Genomic DNA, 23,827 nt, shown 5'->3' on the forward strand with positions numbered 1-23,827 from the left:
CAAGCATACGGTAGGCCCCGAATAAATGTTATTCTTCCTCTTGGCTTCAAACGAGGCCTTTGACACAAGGGTGACTGTGGGGGGCCGGGGTGTGTGGGAGGCTGGGGTGTAGCGCGAGACCACTCTGCCATCACCAATGAGTATTTATTGAGCGTCCACATGTGCACAGCCTTGAACTCGGCACGGCCACAGAACACAGAGACGGGGTGGAGGAGGGCGGGGTCTGCTGCTCGCCCCCTCCGGCCGCGGGACGGGCAGCCTGCGGGAGCCCGCGAGACGCTGGGCACCCGAGCAGAGAAGAGCGGCGGTCAGCGGGAGGACCGGGGGGGGCTGGAAGCCACGCACCAACACGGCAAACGTCAACAGCGGTTTCACAGCGCGAGGGCGGGACATGCGGAGGGTGTGAGGCGGCCCCTTCCCCACCTTCCTCGATCGTCTCGAGGGGGCGTGTGGGGGGGGGGGGGAGGGACACCCACCGGACAGTCTGTTGTTCCAGTGGGCCATGGCTCGGGAAAGAAAAATAAATAATCGCCCCCCACCCCCTTAGTTTCCCCAGAGCGGAAATCGTTCAGGTGGGAGGTGGGGGGGGGGGGGGCTCAGAAAGGGGGTCACCTCCGGTCCATATCATCAACCTGATCCCCACCCCCGGGGCCCGACTGCTCAGCGGGACTAGGTGAGGGGCTGGGAGGGTGGGCCCGGGGGCCAGGGGGGCTGCCGGCCCTGGCCGGCAGGGCACTGTTCACGGCTCACCCTGCAGCACCTCACCCCTCCTTCCGGCTGCCTCTCCTGCCCCCGGGGGGTGATCTCTCCTGGGGTCATCCTCCCCACTCCTTCTGCACTTGGGCACGCACATCCATATCAAAGCGGCGGCTGGGCTGGAGAGCAATGACTCTAGGCGGCGGCAGGTGGTCGGGCCGGGCCGCCCTCCCCCGGACCCCCAGGGCTCAGGGGTTGGGGGAGGTTGGGGGGACACGCCGGCCGGCCCCTCCGTTCCTTCTCCACCAAGGGCCAGGCTCCGTGTGCCGCCCCTGGGCCTGATGGGGCTGGGAAAGCCAGAAAGCCATGCGGTGGGAGGCTGGGGGTTGGGGAAGATGGCTCCTCCTCCTCCTCCTCCTGCACCTCCTTCCTCCCTCCTCTCCCTCCTGGTGGATTGGGTTTCAAGGCGGGTGGGGCGGGAGGAGGGGCGGGGGGGCCAGGCCGGGGGCGGCCTGCCTGCTCACGGCTCCGCGAGGCACTGCTCTAAGGCTGCCATGCCATACAGGTGGGCGGTGTCCTCCCCCGCCTGCAGCCTCATGGCTTCGCGGCACAGACGGTTAGCCCGGGCCAGCTCCACCAGGACCCCCTGGTAGGCGGCCACCATCTCGGGCTTGACGGAGGCCGGGGTGACGCTGCCCAGGAGCTGCAGCAGCTCCTGCGGCCAGCGGGAGCGTAGGGCGGCGGGCGCCAGCCAGGGCAGGAGCGGGACGCAGCCCGTGAAGGCCTGCATGCCCAGGAACCACAGCTCCTGCAGGTCGGCCCAGACGCCCTCGTAGTCCGGCGCCAGGGCCAGGGCCGCGGGCGTGCCGGCCCCGGCCACGTGCGACTGCGACAGGAAGAGGATGGCGGCGGCGAAGAAGCCGCGGGAGGCGGACGTCCCCTGGAGAGCTGCAACACATGGAGGGGGCGGGGACGGGCGGGGGGGGAGGGACGGGCGGTCAGGGCCGGGCCCCTGGAGAGTCGGGACGGGAACGCAGGGGGCTGTGCAAACGGACAGCCGGGGGGACGCATCCACGATGAAAGCGTGTGCGTGTCTGCAAGCGGGGAGGGGTGTGCAAACGGGCATCTGTGTGGGTGCATTCAGAACAAGAGCATGCGTGTATCTGGTTGTGAGTGTGAGCGCAGGGGCGGGCGGAAATGGGCGTCTGCGTGGGCGCATCTAGAACAAGAGAGCGGGTGCGTATCTGGGCGTGAATGCAGGGGGGTGTGCAAATGGGCATCTGCGTGGGGGCATCCAGAACGAGCGAGCTCGTGCGTATTTGGGTGTGTGAATTCAGGGGGGTGTCCGTGTTCGAATGGTGTCTGTGCATGTGCATCTGGAGAACGTGTGTATCCGGGTGTGATTGTGAATGCGGGGGTGTATGCAAATAGGGATTTGTGGGTGTACATCCGGAACAAGAGAAAGTGTTTGTGTTACTAGGTGTGTGAATGCAGCGGTGTGCCTGTCTCTCTCTCTGGGGAGAGACAAAGCACGTTCGGGGACTCACCCCCTCCCCGGGCCCTAATCGCCCCATCTGCCCTCCCCGCTGGGGCCTGGAGTGCCAGCCCCCGCCATCATCCCCAGTTCCTCTACATGGATGCAAGCCAACAGGCTTCCCTCTCCCCTCCCCACCCCGAGCCCGGAGACCCCAGCCTGACCTCAGGCTGGGGTACAAGAGGAGAGATTGAGGGAGGACTCTAGGAAGAACTTTCCAACTCCCTGGCCCAGGAAACTCTCGGGGGGGTGATTCGGGGATGGGGAAAACCCATCCCAGGGGGAACCGAGGGCCTGCGCTCAGTGAAGCTGCAGCAGCAGCAGCAGCAGCAGCAGGCCCGGGGCAGGGCAGGCCGATACGTGTGGATAGGACTGTCTCTGTAAGGGAGTCTGGAAGACCCAGGTGGGAAGAGAGGCAGGCTGGCAGAGTGCTGCGGGGCGGCTGCGCAGAGGCGGCGAGGTCACTCGGATCATTTCCGCCCCCCTCTCCTCCCTTACGTGCTTGCGTGCGTGCCACCTCACGTGCTTGTTGTTTGTACGCTTTCTTTGATGCCTTTGTCACTTGCGTTTTAGGTCTCCTTGTCACTCTGATCTATCACGACTGCCAGATCCCAGAGGGTACAGCTCAAGCCGTCACCGCCTCCTTTCTCTACCACTTCCCGGTGCCCCGGGGCTGGGGCTGTGCACCCTGGGGCCGCCCGGGACTCGCTGTTGATGGGAAAATTGGGGAGGGGCTGGCACGGAGGTCATCTTGTCCCTCCCCCGGCCTCCAAACGGTAGTCTCTTTCACTGAGACTGGGGGGGGGGTGGGGGGAAAGAGGAAGCTGGGTGTATGTGGGGGGCGTTGAGGGGGCGGGGGGAGTAAAATGCAGTTGGGACTGGGAGGGGGTGGGAGGCTCCACGGGAAATGCCAGCAAGGAGCTGATGCCTCCCTGGAGGGGACGGTCCCTCATCCCCCTGTCCTGGGGTACCCTCCTCACACAGGATTAGGAAACGTCGCTGGGAATGGGGAGGTGGGGTGGGGGGGGGAGGGGGACAGCCCCGGGACATTCTGCCCTGTTCTCTGCCGCCTGCTAATCTCGGCCAAGGGAACAGATGGGCAGCGGGGAACAGTTGAAAACAGAGAGGCCAGAACAGACACCCACGGCCCATAGCGGGAGACCGAGAGGGGCAGAGCCAGGGGGAACTGGGGTGAGGAGGAGCCCCGGCCCCCTTCTCCCCAGGGAGCCGGCGGCTGCTCGTGGCAGGGTTGTTTTGTGAGGGAAGAGCTTATCGGCGGAGATGACTCTCTTACTCCAGTCATGATTCAGGGAAGGGGGACGCCTGACTTTTCTGGCCGGGCAGTTCTTCCTCAGGTCTAACCTACATCTCTCATGCTGCTACGCGAACCAAGTCCACTTCCTCCAGACTGTGACTCGGGAAGCGGGAGGCACTTGGTTCTGTGCTCTCAGCTGGCCTGGTCGCGGGGCAGGAGTACCCTCTGCTCTGGAGTGTTTGGCTGCGTCCACGCCTCCCGCTCCCGGGCCTCACGGCCACTAGGCCGGCCAGCTGCCCGAGCCCCCTTGACCGGAGGGGAGGAGTGCTGCTCATTGGCTCTCCCTGAGAGGGCCCTGGTGGGCTGAGCCCCTTCCCCACCCCCCAGGGACCGTGGGGGACCTTACCCGGGTTGGTGCTGAGGAGCCGAGCCATGAGCAGGCCCAAGGTGGCCACGTTGGCTGCCAGCAAGAGCCGCCCCTTCTGCTGCACCAGGGCCGGCAGGGACGTCATCAGGGTGTTCATCAGGGACGTGAAGCAGGCGTCGCGCCTGGTTGGGGTGGGCGGGGGTTGGAGGGGAGAAGGGGGGCGGAGGGTAAGACGGGTCGGGTGAGCAGGGGAGCCCCAGCTCCTCACCTCAACCCCAGAGCTTCCGGCGCAAATTAGCACACGCCCTGGGATGGAGGGGAAGCTAGGCCAGGTGAGCAGGGGAACCTCAGCCCCTGGCCTCAGTCCCGGAGCACCCATACGTATTAGCACACGCCCAGGGAGGAAAAGGCCTTGAAGAAATCAGGCGGCGGGCCCAGAGGGAAACGTGAGGGGGAGGTTAAGGAGAGAGTAGAGGGAAGGAGGTACCTCCCTCTGAGGTCACGGCAGGAACCCAGGGCTCAGGACCCGACACTGAATGTCTTGTCGTGAAGGAATCGCCCTCTGGGATTGGGGTGGGGGATGTGGGGAGGTGAAAGATCGGAGGCAGGCTTAAAGGAATTTAAATCAGCCCTTGCTGCCCCGTTCTCACTAGTCCCTTTCCATCTCGTTTTCACGGGGCTCTGGATGTGGGGAAGGGTCAGCAATGCAGAAGGAGTCTTTTGCAGGCAAATGCCTGGGTCTCTGAGCCCGGGGGAGAGGAAGGGAGGGGCTGCAGGGTCGCAGCTGCCCAGATGGGTCGGTGTCAGGGGCACCTCCACCTGGACCTCCCCCGGGAACCCGAGAGCCAGCCACCCTCCCCTGCCGCCCCCACCCCCAACCGGAGGAGCGGGCAGTCCCCGGTTCCTTACTTGATGAGGCCGGGGGCGGTCACCACCAGGTTGAGGAAGATGCCACAGGCGGTCTGCAGGCCCAGCTCCACGCTGTCGGGGAGGCCGGAGGGGTCGTGGCCCGGCGAGGTCAGCTCCCACTGCTGCAGGAAGTATTGGCACAGCAGGGAGGGCGCTCCCTCCTTGATGAGGATCTCCCGGGGTCCGTCCTCGGCTGTCAGGTGGCACCAGCCGGGCAGCAGGAGGCTGGAGAGAGAGGCCACGTGGCCGGAGAGGTTGGGGGGGGAGCCACGGGTGTGGAGAAAAGGGGCGAGGGCCAGAAGGTTACCAACCAACCCATCCGTCGGCAGCATGGGCCGACACCTACTGTGGGCACGGCACCGCGTTAAACGATTGGGAGAGTACGACAGAAATCAGCAGATGTGACCCCTGCCCTCGAGAAGCTTGTCATCTGGCAGGGGAGACAGACACTAAAATAAATTCCAGGTAGGAGGATGTAATGGAGCGTAAAGATACTAACGTACACGCTACGGGGCGAAGGGGCTGAGGACGCAAGGGCTGGAGTGGCAGATGCGGGGAAAGGAGAGAGGGTGAGGAGATGAGAGGTTCGTCGGGGAAGGCCTCTCGGAGAAGATGTGATTTTGGCAGTCACGCTGCTCTCGGCAGGGAAGAAGAGGGCTCTCTGAGGTTTGGGGAGGGGCTTTTCCCTGGGGTCCCGGAGCCTCAGTCGAAGGGGTGCTGTGCAACCCTGGGCAAATCACTTAACTTCTCTAGCCTCACTCAACATAGGAATTCATCCTACTCCCTCTACTTAGATTGTGAGCCCCATCTGATTCTCTTCTAACCAACTCAGTGCTTACGACATTGCTTATCACATCGTAAGCGCTGAATGCCATTATGATAATGATTACAAATTATCAGTGGTAGTAATAATAATAATAGCAACGATAGCAGGGGGAAGGAGAGGCGTTAAAAGGGCCGGAATGGGAAAGCAGCAACGAAGCAGGATAGGAGACTGGTCGGCTGAGGCTGAGGAGGTTAGGAGGCCAGAAGAGGGGAATCTGGTCTGTGGAGTCTGGCGAAGGGAACGGTTTAGGGCCAGGAAAGGATCTTAGGAAGAGGAGCCCGTCTGCAGAGCACAGACGGACAAGAAGGCAGGCTTCGCTTAGAGCAAGAGGGGGTGGGGTAGAAACATCAGCAACCTTGGGGGGTTTTGAATCGCTGGAACAACGGCCCTCAGGAGATATGTGTTTTGTACATTCCCAATCTCACGGTAGGCAGATGCTAGGCACCAAGTGGGTGCTTGGGAAAAATCAGTAATAAACAAACCACGGGCGGCCGCCGTGATAATTACTAATAATTGTGAAATGTCTTCAGGGTGCAAGGGCCTCGTGAGCAGGCAGGGATGAGCTCGGGGGGGGGGGGGGGGGGGAGTCTGCAGGGCTTTGCCCCCTCCCCCGGAGGGTCAGTCGGGAGCCCAGACCCGGCCGGGCCCCGACCCGGCTTCCCCGGCCGGCCCCGACCCGGCTTCCCCGGCCGTCCCGGGGCACAACTCACCGCAGGGCGTCTCCCGGCCAGGGGGACCCAGGGGCCGAGGAGGAGATGGCCAGGGAGGCCACCTGCTGGGAGAGGTCCCCGGCTTCTTCGGCCTCCTCGTACAGGGTCTTGGCATAGCGCACGAGGAAGGGCAGCAGTTGGCAGACTTCCCTGCGCAGGGATGACGTCTCCTCGGCCAGCCAGGCTCCCAGGATGCGCACCGAGGCGAAGACGAAGGGCTCCTTCAGCTTCTCGGGACCCACCTGCAGCGGGACCCCCGGGGGAGCTCAGCGCCGCCATCCCGCCCCGACTCCGCGGCAGGGGCACCCCTGCCCTCCCCCCCCGCGCCCCCGGCCCCTCCCAGATGTGCAGGCAACAGAAGCCTCGCCGATCGTCAGGGCCTGAGAGGACCTGGCTGTAAGCAAGGGATACGAGGGGTTAAAAACGGACCTCAGTCGTGCCCACCGGCATTCACCCCTTTCCCCCAGCCAGGGCCGGCGCTTCCAGCCCCCAGACAGAGCCTAGCTCCGTTCCCGGCGAGGCGGGGATCGGGGAGATGGGCGGGAGTCTTCGGAATTATGGTTCGGGCTGGTCGGGCCTCGGAGAGGGACGGGGAGACCTGGTACCGGCCCCCGTCTCTCTCACCCTCACCCACTCAGTCAGTGAGCGCTCACCACGTGCAGAGCACCGTACTAAGCGCTTGGAAGAAGAGTCCAAAGACATGTTCCCCGCCCACAACGAGCGAGTCCCACCCTCCGCCCACCGCCTGCGCGGCCGGGCCGACGGTTTCCGGAAGCTCTGGGCCGGGGCCCCCGGCTTCGGTCTCTCCCCCCACCAGCTCCCGCCCCGATCCCGGGCCCTGTCCCGGTCCCCGTCACCTGCTGCAGGTAGTGGATCACGGCCCCGATGGCCTCCTTCATGATGCTGACCAGCTGCACTTTCTGGGGCTCCTTGAGCAGCGGCTGCTCACAGCGGGTGCACTCCTGGATGCCCAGCTCCATCAGGGCGTAGCAGGCGGTCACCACGTCCTCCTTCACCTCGACCCCGGGCTCCTCCAGGGCCAGACGCACCTCCACGCAGGCCAGGTTCACCAGCAGGGCCAGGAACTTGCCCCCCGGGCCGCCGGCGGGGATCCACTCCGAGCCGCAGGAGTGGGCCAGCCGAGCCGCCAGCTTCAGGGCCGGGTTGCGCTGCCAGGAGCTCAGCTTGCAGGCCAGGATCCGGGCCAGGCCGGCCTGCAGGTCCCGGTGGCAGGAGGGGGGCACCGGGCCCGGCGGGAGGAAGATGGGCAGCAGCTGGCACAGCTCGAACTTGCTCGCGTCCTCCGCCTTCTGGAAATCCTCGCTCAGGCCCCGCAGCACGGTCAGGAGGTCGGCCTCCGACTCCTTCCAGCACTGCCCCTCGGCCGCCGCCAGGAGCCCCACCAGCAGGGCCAGGGCCTGGTCGAAGCCGTAGCCGTGGCCCAGGTAGGCCTGGCACAGGGCGGACACCGTGCCCCCGGCGATCAGGTGGCGGGGCCCCCGGGGGGTGCCCGCCACCGCCGTGAGGCACCGGTAGGCGTCGTCCACCACGGCCCGGCGGGCGGGGTCGTCGGGGTCGCCACGGGCGCTCAGGAGGAGGGCGTTGAGGACGGGGATCTTGTTGAGGACCTGGGGGTGGGCGGCCAGCTCGGGGTCACTGCAGAAGCAGGCCAGCAGGGTCACGCCCAGGGCGCGGAAGACCGGGTCCGGGCAGCCGTCGGGGGCCTCCTTGGAGGCCAGGAGCCGGTTGGGGAAGGCGAAGCCGACGGCGTCGAAGATCCGCCGCCTGGTTTTGGCGTCCACGTCGCCGGCCTTGACGGCCTTGGTCACCTGCGGAGGGCGGCGGAGGAGGGGGTCGGCTGGGGCGCACGGGGGCCGGAGCCGCCGGGGCCTCCGCCCGCCCCCGAGCCTACGGCTCCCCGGTCTCCCCCCTCCCCCCTCTGCCCGTCCCGGGCCGGGAGGCACTCATCTCGCCCAGCCCCGGGCCGGGACTCTCCCGCCGGCATCCGTTCCCAGCGGGGCAGCGCGCCCGAACCCAACCGAGAGCGCGGCCAGAAGGGCCCTTAAGGTCACCGGGTGCCCCCCTCGGCCTCGGGGCCGGGGCGTTCCAGTCCCCCGAGCTAAGCCCTCCGGAGAAGCCTCCAACCCGTACCTACGAACCTGGCCTCCCCAACCTCCCGTGGGGAAACAGCTCCCGTGTCTCACCAAACTCCCTGTCAAAACATTTCCCCTCACATTTCACCTAAACACCTCCTCTGCTGCAGTGTGAGCCCTCGGCTCCCGGCCTTCCCTCGGTTGCCATGGTGAGCAAGTAGCGGCTGTTCTCCCACCCTCCAACCTCCTCCCCCTCCCCGACAACCCTTTCCAGCACTGCAGTTCATTCTCCGGGCCTGACTCCGCCACCCCAGAGCCCGCTCTTGGCCGTCCCCCCTCCCCCTCCCAATCTCCGACCCCCCCCCCCGCCCCCCGACTGGCTTTCTCTTCCCCCGGCCCAGCTCGCCCGTCTCCCCCCACGCGCCCCACCCCGGCCCTCCCCGGGGAGCAGGATTTCCATACCCCCTGCGGATCGCTGGCCGGGTCCCTCTACCTGCCCCGTCCCCCTCCCCCCGGCTCCCTCTCGCCCGCTTCGCGCCCCCCCCCTTGGGGTCCGGCGCCATCCCTGGGCGTCAGGGGAGGGTCCCCGGTGACTGCGAGTACACAACGCAACAGATACTACCAGGCGCTGCCTCCGTGTGACTCAGATTCCCATCTGCCACGCGACAGGGAAGGAACGTGGAGCGGCTCCCGGCGCCCAGGAGCCCCTCTCGGCACCCGCCCTGGCGCTCCACATCCCGGTCTCGTCGCAGCCCTCGCCTCTCGGGCGGTGGGAGGCTGGGATGGGGGAAGGGGTGGCGGGGGGGATGGGGGGGGTGGGTCCGGTCCAAGGCACGGGGCCCCGGGCATCCTCCGCCGGCTCAACCCCGGAGTTCTCGAGCCTCGCCCGTCCCGGGCATCGGCCGACTCCCTCGACCCTCCTCCGGGGTCCTGCCGGGACCACCCCACCTCCCGCCGCCTGCCGCCCGACCTCCCGGCCGCGGCTCCTCACCAGCAGCAGGGCGGCGAACTGCTCGCTGTCGTTCTTGGCTTCCCGCAGGGCCCCCAGGCACCGCTCCAGCGGGGGGTTCCGGCCCTCGGCCGGGCTCAGCGCCGCCTCGCAGTCCGAGGCCATGATGCCCTCCTCGCCCAACTGCGAACACAAGAAGGACTGAGCGCCGGGATCCGGGCGGGGGCAGACGCAGGGGGAGACAAGGGGTTAACGGCAACGTTGAGCACAAACAAGGGGGAGGCGGCTGGGAGGAGAGCGAGTACTCCGGGGAGACGGGTGGCATCGTTCCTACCGGTCCCCCATTTCTCGAGGCCGCCTGAGGTGGGGGAACCAAAGAGGGGGGACGACGAGCTCCTCATCTGGGGACGCCGAAGCAAGGAAGTGGCTTCGGCCGCCCCACTCCTCTCCCGCCGCCCCCAACCCCCGTCCGTCTCCTAAATAAACCTTCGCCACCAGCAGTCTGGAGAAGGTGCGGGGAGTCCATTCGGCCACCCCGAGAAAGTCACTTCTGGCCCCCTGCACCGGTTCGTCCCTCGGCCCCGCGGAGACGGGACCGATGCCCCCCTTTCCTCCCGGGGGGTCGTGGGCAGGGAGGCGAGGCCCACCCCCCCCCCCCCCCGGGCCAGGAGGCAAAAACCTCCTGGGGGGGACAAAAAAGGGGCAGCCATCCTCCCCTGCCCCTCCGGCCGGCCCAGGGCACGTCTCTCGGCCTGACGCCCCCACCTCCGAGCATCCGATGCAGGGGATGCATCCGATGCAGGGGATGCATCCGGTGCAGGGGATGCATCCGATGCAGGAGGTCTGGATCTGTGAGAGTCTCGGAGGGTCCTCTACCTCCCTCTCCCGTCTTCGTCCTCCCCCCCCCCCCCCACCTCCCCCTACCCCGGGGCCCCTTCCAGCCTGCTGCTCGTCGACGACGAGCGGCAGCATTAACCATTTGGGCATCACCTCCTCTCCCTTCCCACGCCAGCCTGCGGCTGCAGGTGGCACCGAGCAGAGGAGGGAGGAGAGGAGGGGGAAGCGCCGGGGAGGGGAGGACGGGCACCCGGGGGTTGGGGAAATCGAGGAAAGGCTCTCCCCCCCCTTCCCCCCGGGAGAGCGGGGAAAGAAGATGGGGGGCGGCGGGGGGTGGGGACGGACGGGGCTCCCGGCGGTCGCCACCTGTCCGGCGGAGCCCGCGTCACGATGGGAGGTCACGACAAGACGGCGCGATGGGGGTCGCACGTCACGATGGAGCGGGGCAAGTGCGGCGAGGTCACGGCAAAGTCACGACACGGCGGGGCCGCCGGGGAGGCCACGGGGTGGAGAGGCACAAGGGGGAGGGGGGCGGGAGGAGGGAAGAGAGAGGGACGAGGGCCCCGCGGCGATGTCGCGACAAGGGAGGGGGGGAGGATGGCGCGATATGGCGGTGGCGCGATAGGCGCCCCCCCGGCTGTCGCGATGTCGGCGGGAGGGGGGGGGGGGGTCGGGCTCGCTCACCCGGACGGGGGCCCCGCGAGGTGGAGAGAGAGAGAGAGAGAGAGAGAGAGAGAGAGAGAAAGATGCTCCAGCGAGCGAGCTGGTCCCGGAGCCCGAGGCCGGCGCTCACTCACCCCGCGCTGCCCAGTCCCGGCTCCTGCTGCGGCAGCCCCACCTCCGCCCCCGCACCCGCCTCGGCCAATCGGGAGGCGGCCGGCGCCCGCCGCCCGCCAATGGGAACGCAGGGCGGGCCGCGGGGCCGCGGCGACGCCGCCGTCGCCATCTTGAGCGCGGGCAGCGCCCGGCTCCGGCCCCGGCCCCGGCCCCGGCCGGGACGAGGCGGCCTCGCCGGCGGAGGCGGCCGCCGGCCCGGGACGATCGCGGCCGCCGGCCCGGCGCGCCCTCCGCCCGGGGCCCCAAGCCACGGGCGGCCCCGGCCCGGCCCGGCCCTCCCCTCCCCTCCCCTCCCCTCCCCGGCGCGGCGGGGCGGCCGGGTTGCGCTTCCGGTGGGGGGGGGAGAGGGGGGCCGAGGCGGGAGGTTGGACTTCCGAGGAGCGCGGGGCGGCTTCCGGGCTCCGCCGCCGTCCGGCCTGAGGGGAGGCGTCCGGACGGGACCGCGCCGGACGGGGCTGAGGGACAAGCGGCCCTCGCCGGGCGCCGCGGGCCCCCATGGACCCGGACGACGACGAGGCCGAGGGACCCGCCGCCGCCGCCGCCGCCGCCGCCGCCAGGACCTGAGCCCCGGTAGGTGGGAGCCGCCCGCTCTTTCGCGAATTCCCCCCAAAAGTGGGGATTCGCCCAGCGCTTCCTCGGAATCATCACGTGGGGAGTCGGTAAGCGCTTCTCACGTGCCGAGCGCCGTCCTGAGCGCCCGGGGAGAGACGGGGCTCATCAGGCGGTGCCGCGGGAGGCGCCCCGGCTTCCATTTCGCGGAGGAGGGAAGCGAGGCCCAGGGAAGTTAAGTGGCTATTTGCGAAGCGCTTACTGTGTGCGGAGCGCTGTGCTGAGCGCTGGGGGAGACGCAGGGGCATCAGGTCGTCCCCCCGTGAGGCGCACAGTCTTCATCCCCCTTTTACAGAGGAGGGAATTGAGGCCCAGAGAAGTTAAGGGGGTATTGGTTAAGCGCCTACTCTGTGCCGAGCACTGTTCTAAGCGCTGGGGGACAGACAGGGTCATCAGGTGGTCCCCCGTGAGGCTCACAGTCTTTATCCCTCTTTTACAGAGGAGGGAACTGAGGCCCAGAGAAGTTAAGTAGGTATTTGTTAAGCACCTACTATGTGCCGAGCACTGTTCTAAGCGCTGGGGGACAGACAGGGTCATCAGGTGGTCCCCCATGAGCCTCACAGTCCTCATCCCCCTTTTACAGAGGAGGGAACTGAGGCCCAGAGAAGTTAAGTAGGTATTTGTTAAGCACCTACTATGTGCCGAGCACTGTTCTAAGCGCTGGGGGACAGACAGGGTCATCAGGTGGTCCCCCGTGAGGTTCACAGGCTTCATCCCCATTTTATAGAGGAGGGAACTGAGGCCCAGAGAAGTTAAGGGGGTATTGGTTAAGCGCCGACTCTGTGCAGAGCACTGTTCTAAGCGCTGGGGGAGATACAGGGTCACCAGGTGGTCCCACGTGAGGCTCACAGTCTTCGTCCCCATTTGACAGAGGAGGGAATTGAGACCCAGAGAAGTGAAGTGACTTGCCCTCAGTCACCCAGTTGACAAGTGGCAGAGCCGGGATTCGAACCCATGACCTCGGACTCCCAAGCCCGGGCTCTTGCCACAGAGCCACGCTGCTTCTCTGAGCTGGGCATCCCCTTGATTCTGTTTATCGTGATTCTGTTGTCTTGTTTTTGTCCGTCCGTCTCCCCCGATTAGACTGTGAGCCCATCATTGGGCAGGGACAGTCTCTCTCTGCTGCCGAATTGTCCATTCAAGCGCTTAGTACGGTGCTCTGCACATAGGAAGCGCTCAATCAATACTATTGAATGGATGAAGGAATGAACGTGGGGGGTCGGAGGGTCTCCCCCGTCTAACCGCTTTTCATTCGTCCATTCAGAGTTAGTGAGCGCTGACTAGATGCAGAGCACTGAACTGAGCGCTTGGAGTGGACCATTGGGCCACAGAGACCATCCCTGCCCAGCGACGGGCTCACAGTCCAAACGGGGGAGACGGACAGCAGAGCAAAAATTCATTCAATCGTATTTAGTGAGCGCTGACTTTGTGCGGAGCACTGGACTGAGCGCTTGGAATGGACCATTGGGCCACAGATAGAGACCATCCCTGCCCAAGGACGGGCTCTCAATCTAAACGGGGGAGACGACACCAAAGCAAAAAGTCATTCTTTCGTATTTAGTGAGCGCTGACTAGGTGCAGAGCACTGGGCTAAGTGCTTGGAATGGACTATTGGACCACAGAGAGAGTCCGTCCCTGCCCAGTGACGGGCTCTCAGTCTAAACCGGGGAGACGGACAGCCGAGCAAAACAAAACAAAAACAAGACAACATCATCAAGGTAAATAGAATCAAGGGGATGTACACCTCATTAACAAAATAAATAGGGTAATAAATAACATATACACATATATGTATATCAATAAATAATAAAATATGTATATAAATAAATAAAATATACAAATACATTTGTATATTTCCCCGGGGGTCTCTAAAGGACCCAGACTCCTCGGTCTCCGGCCGTGGTCACCACTTCTACGGACCTTCCCCGCCCCAGGATGCACCGACCGTGATTTGTATCCCTCCATAAGGGAGAAAACCAGGCCGGGGCCCTCTCCCTCGTTGCAGGACCTTTGACCCTTTTGGGGGGGCTTTGGGAGCTGGGAGGGATGGGGTGGAGAGTGATGCTTACAGTGGGAGCCCCCCGCGAGAGCCACGGCCCGTGTCTTCCTTCTCGCCCGACCGTTTCCCTCTCTCTTTTTTAGAGAAGCAGCGTGGCTCAGTAGAGAGAGCCCGGGCTTGGAAGTCAGAGGTCATAGTTCTAATCCCCCCTCGCCACTTAGCTGCAGGACTTTGGGCAAATCACTTAACTTCTCTGTGCCTCAGTTCCCTCATCTGTCAAATGGGGATGAAGACTTTGAGCCTCACGTGGAACAACCCGATTACCTGGTATTCCCCCCCCCCCCCCCAGACCTTAGAACAGTGCTTGGCACATAGAAAGCGCTTAACAAATACCAACATTATTTCCCCCTCCCACCACTTCAAGCGTTTAGTACAGGTGCTTTGCCCCCAGGACTCCTAATCCGGAGAAGGTTTTTTGGAACAGGGTCAGTGGGAAGCCCGGCATCGCTGCCACTCTGCAAAGTTCGTCACCCGGTGCAGAGGGCTGCACAGTGTTGGACTAGAAGAGCCGAGAGCAGAGCGGTGGAACTGGAGGGTTTGTCCGCAAAGAGGACTCTTTTCCTTGTGAAGTCCATTTGCCCCCCCTTAACGACGCCTCCCAGCAAATCAGCTGGTACAGGGTTAACCGTGTCGTGTTTTGTAGAAAGCATTAGTTGACTTCTCTCACCGTTCCCTCTGGGATAAGCGATAGGAGCTAGGAACAAATTGGAAATGCGACCTCTTGGAACAATCTGTTCGGTTTTTAAGCTATTTGGAAAACAATGTCTACAAATATAAGCAAAGCTATTCATGACAGTCTGTTCTGTAACTTTCCAAATATCTCTAAGCTATGGCTTTTTTTGGGTGGGCTTCCCCCCCCCCCCCAAGTGGCTTTTATTCTCGATTACTCATACGGACTGAATAGGCTGTTTCAGGCACGGTTTGCCGTTCTTCAAACATATCTTATCGCTGTGTATATAAACGCAGTTCCACGTATGTAGCTGACAGACTGAACTATGATACATTCCGCCATCAACCTGAATAAGTAAACATTACCCCCTGCTCCGTCTGAGCAGCTGCTCTGACAGAGAGAGCGCCTTTATTTCGAGCGTACTTGTACCGCCCCAAATGCCAGAAGTATCGCAAGCTTTTATTGGTTTCAGTTTGTGAAGCGTGTGGGGGTGGGCATTCTCTCCCCGGGCTTGTCACCCTCTGGATCTTTCTTGCGGCTCTCCGTGGCCTCCTTCGTCTGCCGGTCACTTATTTGGTCAGAAAGGTCTGATCTGGGCCCTTTGGTTCCGTGGTAATCAATCAGTGGTATTTATCGAATGCTTATTACGTACAGAGCACTGGGCTAAGCACTCTCCCGAGAATTAGCAGACACTTTCCCTGCCCGTTACGAATTTACAGTTTAGCGGATAGTTCTAAAAATAATGGTATTTGTTATGCATCGTCAAGCAATAGATAGAGAAAAGGTAATCGGGTCAGACACGTTCCCTATCCCATTTGGGACTCAGTCTACGTTGGAGAGAGTAGGGTTGAATCCCCATTTTACGGATGAGGAAACCGAGGTGCAGAGAAGTTGTGCACGGAGCCAGCCAGCCAGCCAGGATTGGAACCCATTCATTCATTCATTCATTCATTCAATCAATAGTATTTATTGAGCGCTTACTATGTGCAGAGCACTGTACTAAGCGCTTGGGATGAACAAGTCGGCAACAGATAGAGACAGTCCCTGCCGTTTGACGGGCTTACGGTCTAATCGGGGGAGACGGACAGACAAGAACAATGGCACTAAACAGCGTCAAGGGGAAGAACATCTCGTAAAAACAATCAGGTTCTCTGACGCCCAGGCCCGGGTTCTCTCCACTGGGCCACTCTGCTTCTACATGGAGATGGTGGAAGAGGATCCTTGTTCAAAGTTCAGGTTTAATTAACCTCTCTATTTCCCTTTTGTTTGAATTTTTCCAAATAACAATCTGCCCACCCACCTCCGCCAGGTTGGTGGAGTTTATTACCTCTGTTTTTGAAGGCACGTTCATTTCTCTCTTCCCATAACTCGCCCCCCGCCCCCCGCCCACCTGCCTCTCGTTGCTGTCGGCGGGTGTTGACTCACCGGAGCATCGGGGAAGGACTTTGGGGATAGGCTGGCTTTGGGGGAGCTCTCCCCCATCTGGCCCCCCGGTTTCTGGGCTGTGAAGCCAGAACGGCCGGGTGCCTCCCCCAGTTCTCAAACTGTGAAGCCCTGGGTGTTTTCCAGCCAAGACCACATGTGGAAACCCCCCAGGGAGGGAATGATAATAATAATAATGATAATGTTGGTATTTGTTAAGCGCTTACTATGTGCAGAGCACTGTTCTAAGCGCTGGGGTAGACACAGGGGAATCAGGTTGTCCCACGTAGGGCTCACAGTCTTCATCCCCATTTTACAGATGAGGTAACTGAGGCCCAGAGGAAGGGAAGTGACTTGCCCAAGGTCACACAGCAGACAAGTGGCAGAGCTGGGATTTGAACTCACGACCTCTGACTCCAAAGCCCGTGCTCTTTCCACCGAGCCACGCTGCTTCTCGTGGGAAGCAGATGATGAGACGCTCCAGCATCTCAAGATGCCCGAGGTCGAGCCACTCTCTGCCCGGGGCTGGCACCGGTTCGGCCCTGCGCCACCCTGCTTCCCCCGGACCAGCCAGCGCCACAGCCAGGGGCGTACCGTCCGCTCCTCCCCACCCCCCTCCGTATGTCTGAGCCCACGTGCTCAGCTGGGTGGTGTCTGGTGCCTGGATTGGCCAGGCTGGAGGTGACAGCTGCACGTTGGGAACAGGAGATTTCGAAACATTTCTTCCAAACTCATCAGGGTCTCATAATATTGCGAGGGTGCCTTTTTTGATGGAATCCCAAGATGTGAGGAAGCCACCTGTCAGCTGTGTGACTGTGGGCAAGTCACTTCACTTCTCTGGGCCTCAGTTACCTCATCTGAAAAATGGGGATGAAGACCGTGAGCCTCACGTGGGGCAACCTGATTACCCTGTATCGACCCCAGCGCTTAGAATAGTGCTCTGCACATAGTAAGCGCTTAACAAATACCAACGTTATTATGCGTGGGTGGCGGGCGGCTTGTGCCGAAGAAGGAAAGGACAGAGGTGGTGGTTTATCGCCCGCCCAAGGGGGACGAGTGGCCCCTGGGCCGGGCCGAAGGGGGGTTACGGGAGGCTCTGTTTCACGCCCCTTGGTTGGCTTGTCATCCGGCGGTCCCTGGCTGGGCCGGGCAGCTCTGTCGTCAGGCGGGTTGGCACGGCCGGGCCGCGAAGACGAACCTGGAACTTCTTTCCCCTAAACTCGCCAGGTCCCCGTTCCCCCCCCCCCCGCCCCCCCGGTCTCCTCTTTCCAAGAAGTCCACTTGGGTTTGGCAGGTGACCCCTCTTCCTTATGTCTTCCTAGCGTTCTGGCTCGGCCCGCCCCGCCCCGGAGGCCATGGCTCAGCAGCTGGAAGCCAAGCTGAATCCCCGCTCTCGGACCTCATCGGGACGCCCGTGGGGGACAACTGCCAAGTGGCTGAGCCTGCATCTGCTGTGCGCGTTCGTCCGCCTCGGTGCCGGGGACTCCTCGACAGGTGACTCCCTCACCGGTTCGCGGTGGGTCCGGGAACCGTTCCCGGACCTAAGCCTCACAGTCCGGTTTAACGGTCGGGGCCGCGAAGGGGGGTATATATCTGTGAGGAGGAGGAGCCGGCTAGTTAGCACGGGAGGACTGTAAGCTCACTGTGGGCAAGGAACGTGTCTACCAACGCTGTTAAGTTGTACTCTTCCAAGCGCTTAGTACCGTGCCCTGTACCCAGTAAATGCTCAAAAAATACAGTTGACTGACCGAGGACAAAAGCAACAAAAAGCTTCAGAAAGAAGCCTTAAATTCTGGGATCTGCCTAGGGACCGGTTGATTTCAACCTCATATGAGGAGTTATCTTCTCTCATCTAGAGAGCTGGCCTCCCGGTGATCTCTCTCCCTCGTGCTTCCACAGTACCACCACCGACTGAGGGCGGTGGCTTGCAGTAAAAGATGCCACGTGGCTGCTTCTCATAAGGCGTGCCCACTTCCTGAATACCTCTGGCCGGGTGAAAGTTTCCTGCCAGAAGACTGAAGCAAAGCCGTCCAAGTGTCCGAGGGCTTTCTTCCTCAATTAATCATTCCTGCCGTCTCCTTTTGAGACGCATTTCCTCGTACTCGTCGTCAGAGCAGGGTGGAGCTCCCTCGGGAAACGGCATTTGAGAAAGAAATGTCCAGGCCGAGCGGGTGGCAGCTGGTCTCTTCGGCTCTTGTGGTCTGGGCTCTCGATTTGCAGGAGAGGGAGGAATCGGCACCGTTAGGAACCACTGAGATTTCGGTTACCTTCCCGGAGAAAGTGTTTGTGAGTTTTGGCAGGAGCAGTGACTGTGACACCCGTGGTTATCAGCGTTAGTCGCGTCAGTCCCCGGCTTTCTGGAGGGCTTCTGGAACTTTTTTGGTTGCATAATTTTGGCCGGGGAGGGGCGGGGAGTTCCAGCTGATGTAAAGCTGACTTAAACTCTGCGCTGGACTCGGTTTTGCTGGGCCAGCAGACCGTTTCCAATTTGTCCTGACCCTATTCAAGGAACACGTCTATGGAATGGTTAACTGAGTCAGCACCAGAAGGCCGAAAGAAGGCTTTTCCCCGAGGAGCTCCCAAACCCCTGTAGCGTACTTCTTAAACCAAGTCGGGCCACCCATCGTTGTGCAGCTCCGGGGCCGGGCTGTCGGGAGGGAACCGGCCGCTGAACTGGACGACCCACCCCGGGACATCGGGGGCCGGGCAGGACGGGCCCGAGCAGAAGAGCCCCTACTTTGTTATATAGTACTCTCCCAAGCGCTTAGTACAGTCCTTTGCACACAGTAAGCACTCAATAAATACAGTTGAATGAACGGCCGCTCTAGCTCGAAATGGGCCAGCTAAGCAGCAGGCGATCAATGCTGAAACAGCTTGGAGACATGGAGTCTGTCAGGGAAGTAGGGTGAAGGGGGAGAGTCGGGCTCGAGCTTTGGTGTTTTTTTTTGTTTTAAGGTCTTTGTTAAGCACTTCCTATGTGCTAGGCACTGTACTAAGTGCTCAGCTAGATACAAGGTAATCAGGTTGGACCCAGTCTGTGTCCCACATGCGGAGTTCAGACTTAATCCTCGTTTTACAGGTGAGGTAACTGAGGCACAGAAAAGGGAAGTGACTCACCCAAGGTCACACAACAGACAAGTGGTTCACCCAAGGTCCTTCTGAGCCTAGGCTCTATCCACTAGCCCATGCTGTTTTTCAGAATTCTGGGCATATCTTTTTGTAATTTTCTCTTGTAGAATAGCCTGTTCACCAGTGAATGATGTGGTGGACTCTTCTCGAAAAGCCGTAAAGAAACTGCAAGGTCCCAGCTGACCCCTCTCTTTTTTTTTAATGGTGTTTAAGTGCTTACTATGTGCCAGGCACTGGACTGAGCACTGGGGTAGATACAAGCTAATCAAGGTGGACTCTCAGTCCCTATCCCACGTGGATCTCGCAGTTTTCATCCCCATTTTTCAGATGAGGTAACTGAGGCCCAGAGAAATTAAGTGACTTGCCCACAACAGACAAGTAGCAGAACGGGGAGTAGGATCCAGGTCCTTTCGACTCCCAGGTCCGCGTTCTATCCGAGAGGCCACGCTGCTTTTTGTTTTTGTTTAAGCTTTGCTTTCATATAAATGATTTTCCCCAAATAGAATTATTCTACGGTCTCTCCAGATATCACTGTTTCAGTTATCAAGCCTCCTTTTGTCCCTCTGTTGCAAGATCTTCTCAAGCTGGGATCTCATGCTGGGGTCTCATTCTGGGCTAGCCCATGTGGCGAAGATAGTTGTCAACATTCTGCCCTGCTCTTACCCGGCCCTCCCAGAGAATGCAGAGTGTAGCCTAAAGGCAGTAAGCATCATTTGAAAAGTGGGCAAAATACCCTGGTTAGAACCAACCAAGAAGGTGAACCTTAGTGACCACTCCCTAAGGAACCTCTAAACATGATCCAAGAGTCAAGATTGTAATGCGTAACAGTTCCCCACTAGTGCCCAGGTTTTCGGGGGATAGTTGTGCCCAGGAAAATGCCCAACCTGCTTCTGGCCCATGGGGTTTTCCCAGTGAAACTAGCTAGTCTTTTCTGGTTTTCTTGATGCTTGCCATCAGAAGGCTAAACTGTGCAGCCCTAGGGCCAGGGGTGGTGGAAGGAATGTGCTACTTCTTAGCTCCTTTTCAGTCGAGGAGTCACTATCTTTGAGGACCTTAATCCCCCCACCCCACCCCATGGTCAGAATAAAAGAGCTACCTGAAGTCAGAGCGTGCTAGAAATGGAAGGGAACTCCAGAGGTCATCTAATCCAACTTCCAGCCTCCTGGAAGGTGAATGCCTACACCATCCAGACAAGTGGGCATCTATTGTTTTTTAAAGATTCTAGGGATGGGGATCCCACACCCTCCCTTGGAGGCACTGCCAGTGTTGAAACAACCCAGACAGTCAAAAATGGCTTCTTCCTAAATGAGCAGATTCTGCCTCGGGATAAATTAAATCCTTTTTCTACTGTTCGTGCCTCTGTAGTCCTGGAGGACAGCTGGGTCAGTGAACTCCTCAGAAAACCCTAAAGACCCGAAGAGAGTTATTCAGCCCCCAATTCCTTCTTCCCCTCCCCCGTCACTTCTCCTTCCCATTCACACCAGTGGACTTCTCTTTTCCAGGCCAACCAGTCCCAATTCTTTTATTCCTTTGACCTTTAGGATGTTGTTTCCTTTCCCGGGGTCAACCATCCCGGATCCTGCCTCTCTTTCGAACCCCCCGCTCCCCACCAGATTCAGTCACTAAATCCTGCCAGTTTTTCCTCCACATTTCCTGGATCTTCTCCCTTCGACCAGCCATCGTAGCGGTCCAGGCACTTGTGATGTTCCCAACTTGGCTATTGCATCAGCCTCCTCCCTGGCCTTCTTGCCAATAGTCTCTCCCCTGTCCGGACCATACTCCCCACGTTCCTTCAACATTCCCACAGCTATCCGTTCCTCTCCGCATCAAGCAGAAGCGTCCGATGATTAACTCTGAGGCAGTCAGTCATTTCTCTCCCGTTGACTTCTCCATTGTTTTCTTCCATTGCACCCCAGCCCACCCTCTTCATTTCTTTCATGCTAACCTACTCACTGTATTGCGTTCTCCTCTCTCCCTCCTCCATCTGCTTGTGCTCATGCCGTACTTCCAGCCTGGGAACGCCCTCCCCCTTCAAACGCACCTGATCTTAGCTCTCCCCATCTTCAAAGCCCCTCTGAAACCACGTCCGATTAATCCCGTTCCCCACGCCTCCAGCCCGTGTCTCCCAACCTCCACTTCCGCACCAATTACACCCTTGTGCCCCCATCAACCACCCCTAGTGCTAATGTACGTGCCAGTTTCCATACCCTACTGTTTAAGCACTGGCTCATATACTTACCCACTTCCCTTCCTTCCTCCTATCAGTCAGTTATTCCCGCGTCTGTCTCCCCAACTACATTATGAGTTCCCTCGGGGGCAGGGATTGAGTCTACTGACTGTTCTAGTCTCCGAAGCGCTTAAAAACGGCTCTCCACTCAGAAAAGGTGCTCATTAAATACTCTTGAATTGTTGACCAGAATGGAAGAGATTTCCAGTGGGTGGTGGTCTTCCCCTTAGCAGTGTCCATTGAGCCCCCGAGTCCTGCAGGTAAAAAGCCCTGAGGGAATGCGTCTCCTAGCTGGGAGTCTGCAGGAGCAACCTGCTCCTGCCAAATTGTCCTATTTTCTTGACTACCTTGTGGCAAAGGAAGGTGATGAATTATTAATCCTTAATCTGTCTCTCCAAGTGGTATGAATAACGATTTGAGTGCCTGACAGCTAGGAAAAAGGAAACCTGGGGAAAGGGCTCCTCCCCTGGCTCTTAACCCAAACCAGCATGATATTTCAGGAGTCTTTTCAGACCTGAAACCGAATGCGCGTCAAAGAAGCCTGTGGGATCAGTGGGATTCCTGCAACTCAAATGTGCCGTAGAAGTTTCAATGTATGTACAGGGAGGGGGAAGTGATGTATTTGAAGGAACCTCCCCCCCCCCCCACACACAAAGGTCCTTGAAACAGAAAAGAAGCCCTGGCAGCCAGCCTTCTCAGTAGACACCAAATCATTGTCTTCTGCTTAGTAGTACTTTAGAAAGAGCTGATCTGGTTAAATCCTTCCCCAGAGTTAGTGTAGAAAATCAGAATTCTGTCTTTTCCTGAGGCGTGAGACTGCTCAAACCCGCCCACCTCCCCTTCCACCCAGATTCTCCTGGGTCAGAGTCAGACTGGGTGAAAAAATGGCAGAACGGGGCAGCAAATCCAGTTCTGTGGGAAAGCTGCTGCGTAGCGACCGCCCTCAAGAGGTTCCCGTGGAAAGGCGGAGTTAGCCAGAGACACCTAGATACCATATAGTTAAAAGGCAAAGCAGAGCTTTTGCTTGGCAAGGTAGTTAGGAGAACTTGATTGGCTCTTCTGCCCGGTCACAGGTCTTAAACTGCAGGAAGTGGGGTGTGGTGGGGGGGGTGTTGCCCCTCCTCCGTGAAGTAAGGGCATAAGAAGCAGCGTGGCTCAGTGGAAAGAGCAGGGGCTTTGGAGTCAGAGGTCATGGGTTCGAATCCCGGCTCGGCCACTTGTCAGCTGTGTGACTTTGGGCAAGTCACTTAACTTCTCGGTGCCTCAGTTATCTCATCTGTAAAATCCCCATTTTAAGACTGTGAGCCCCACGTGGGACAACCTGATTCCCCTGTGTCTACCCCAGCGCTTAGAACAGTGCTCGGCACATAGTAAGCGCTTAACAAATACCAACATTATTATTAAACATCAGGTAGAAGAGCTGGGATTTAGAAACAGGGCACAGAGGACATAGCCCCTGCCTCCTAGAGCCACCCTACTGCTTTTGGGTTGTCTCTTGGGAACTCTTGATCAACGGGGAACTCTGCGGGAGGAATCTGAACTCTGGCCGTTCTCCAGATTCCCCTAAGTGCTTCCGTTCAAGATGGGACCGGCGGTCGGCAGGGTGCCTGAACTGACGGACGGGTCTCCTTCTCGATTCCTGTTTCGTTTCCTCCGATTCCCCCCGACCTCCCGAGGTGGTCCTGGGTGGCCAGGTCCCCTTCTCCGCACGACCCTCTCGCCGTCCTGTCGGTTTGAGTCACGATCGCCGGGCTCCAAGATGGAAGGAGGTCAACCGTCCCCCCGAGGCGGGTAGCCTCTCCCGCCTGCCTGGCCCGGGCATCAACCCTCACCCTGCTTGGGCCTGACGAGGTTGGAGCGATCAGAGACCCGCGGTTGGTGGCCGAACTTTTGGTGCCGTAGATTCGGCCGGCCCAGGACAACAGTCGGTCCCCGCTGCCTCTCCACATCCTCCTCTCCTCTTCACAACTTCAAAAGGGAGTTTGGTCTCGTGGGAGGCAGCTCTGGGGGCGGCCCGGAGGTGTGGCTGGGGCCGGGGGGTGGAGCAGTCCTCCATTTGTGTGTCCACACACATCCCCTGAGCTGGCAGCTGCAGTGACCTCGAGCTGGAGATCGAATCGCCCCGGTAGCCGAGGAAGACTCGAGTTCATCCCCGAGGCGGACTGTACCTCATGGAACTGATTGTCTTTCGAAAGACCGCGGGAGCTCAGTTTAGTTTCGACCGAGCGGATGCTCTTCTAATCCCCTTCTTTTTCAGGAGACGAGGGCAGCGATGGGTATAAATAGAGCCGTGAAGAGGCAGGTTTGTTTTGGTTTGCGTAACCCTGTTGGCTTGAAGAAAGAGTTCCAACTGCAAATTTCAAATGCAGTCGAGAAAAATAGTTCTGCCTGGACTGGGTTTGTTTGGGAAACGGCTCAGAGTGTGAGTGTGTGTGTGTGTGTGTGTGTGTGTGTGTGTGTGTTTGTGTGTGTTGTATTGCTGAGGACACCCTGAGTCAGCCAGAAGCTTGTAGGTGTGGGCAGGAGGTAGGGAGGAATTGAGTCTTAATCAGGAGGAATGAAACCACCATGTGCTAAATTCCCATTAAGATGGCTGACGGATCCGTAGCCCCATCGCCAGCCCCCCAGCTCAGTCAGTAGCTCTTGGCCTCTCTGTGGGTTGGCCTTCAGCTCCAAACACAGATCTGTTCTGCCACCC

The 23,827-nt window shown here is 60.2% G+C and overlaps 2 protein-coding genes across 3 annotated transcripts in view; one reads left to right on the forward strand and one right to left on the reverse strand.

Moving 5' to 3' along the window:
* Positions 1 to 1,131: 1,131 nt before the first annotated feature.
* Positions 1,132 to 11,039, reverse strand: NCDN (neurochondrin). 2 transcript variants are annotated; one of them, XM_029081559.2, is made up of 7 exons: positions 10,974 to 11,039; positions 9,382 to 9,522; positions 7,155 to 8,126; positions 6,298 to 6,539; positions 4,762 to 4,986; positions 3,892 to 4,034; positions 1,132 to 1,644 (listed from the first exon to the last, which is right to left on the reverse strand). In XM_029081559.2, exons 2-7 carry the CDS (start codon positions 9,502 to 9,504, stop codon positions 1,217 to 1,219), a joined length of 2,133 nt encoding a protein of 710 aa, XP_028937392.1. In that variant the 5' UTR covers positions 9,505 to 9,522; positions 10,974 to 11,039; the 3' UTR covers positions 1,132 to 1,216. The 2 variants fall into 2 exon arrangements, with proteins under 2 accessions (XP_028937392.1, XP_028937391.1); XM_029081558.1 differs by lacking the exon at positions 10,974 to 11,039 and adding an exon at positions 10,861 to 10,967.
* Positions 11,040 to 11,390: 351 nt separating this feature from the next.
* KIAA0319L (KIAA0319 like) overlaps positions 11,391 to 23,827 on the forward strand; it is a 52,650-nt gene continuing 40,213 nt past the window's right edge. The window contains exons 1-2 of the mRNA XM_029081553.2: positions 11,391 to 11,583; positions 17,096 to 17,267. The gene's annotated coding sequence lies outside the window, so the exon portion shown is untranslated. The remainder of the gene's footprint in view (positions 11,584 to 17,095; positions 17,268 to 23,827) is intronic.

The sequence above is a fragment of the Ornithorhynchus anatinus genome, chromosome 16, assembly GCF_004115215.2.
Source record: "Ornithorhynchus anatinus isolate Pmale09 chromosome 16, mOrnAna1.pri.v4, whole genome shotgun sequence".
Taxonomy (NCBI): domain Eukaryota; kingdom Metazoa; phylum Chordata; class Mammalia; order Monotremata; family Ornithorhynchidae; genus Ornithorhynchus; species Ornithorhynchus anatinus.

Coding starts and splice junctions, on each gene's coding strand:
- NCDN (XM_029081559.2), bottom strand. CDS start 9,504: ATGGCCTCGGACTGCGAGGCGGCGCTGAGCCCGGCCGAGGGCCGGAAC. Junction 6,540..7,154: donor TGATCCACTACCTGCAGCAG/GTGACGGGGACC, acceptor GTCCCGCTGCAG/GTGGGTCCCGAGAAGCTGAA. Junction 4,035..4,761: donor ACCGCCCCCGGCCTCATCAA/GTAAGGAACCGG, acceptor CACCCCAACCAG/GCGCGACGCCTGCTTCACGT.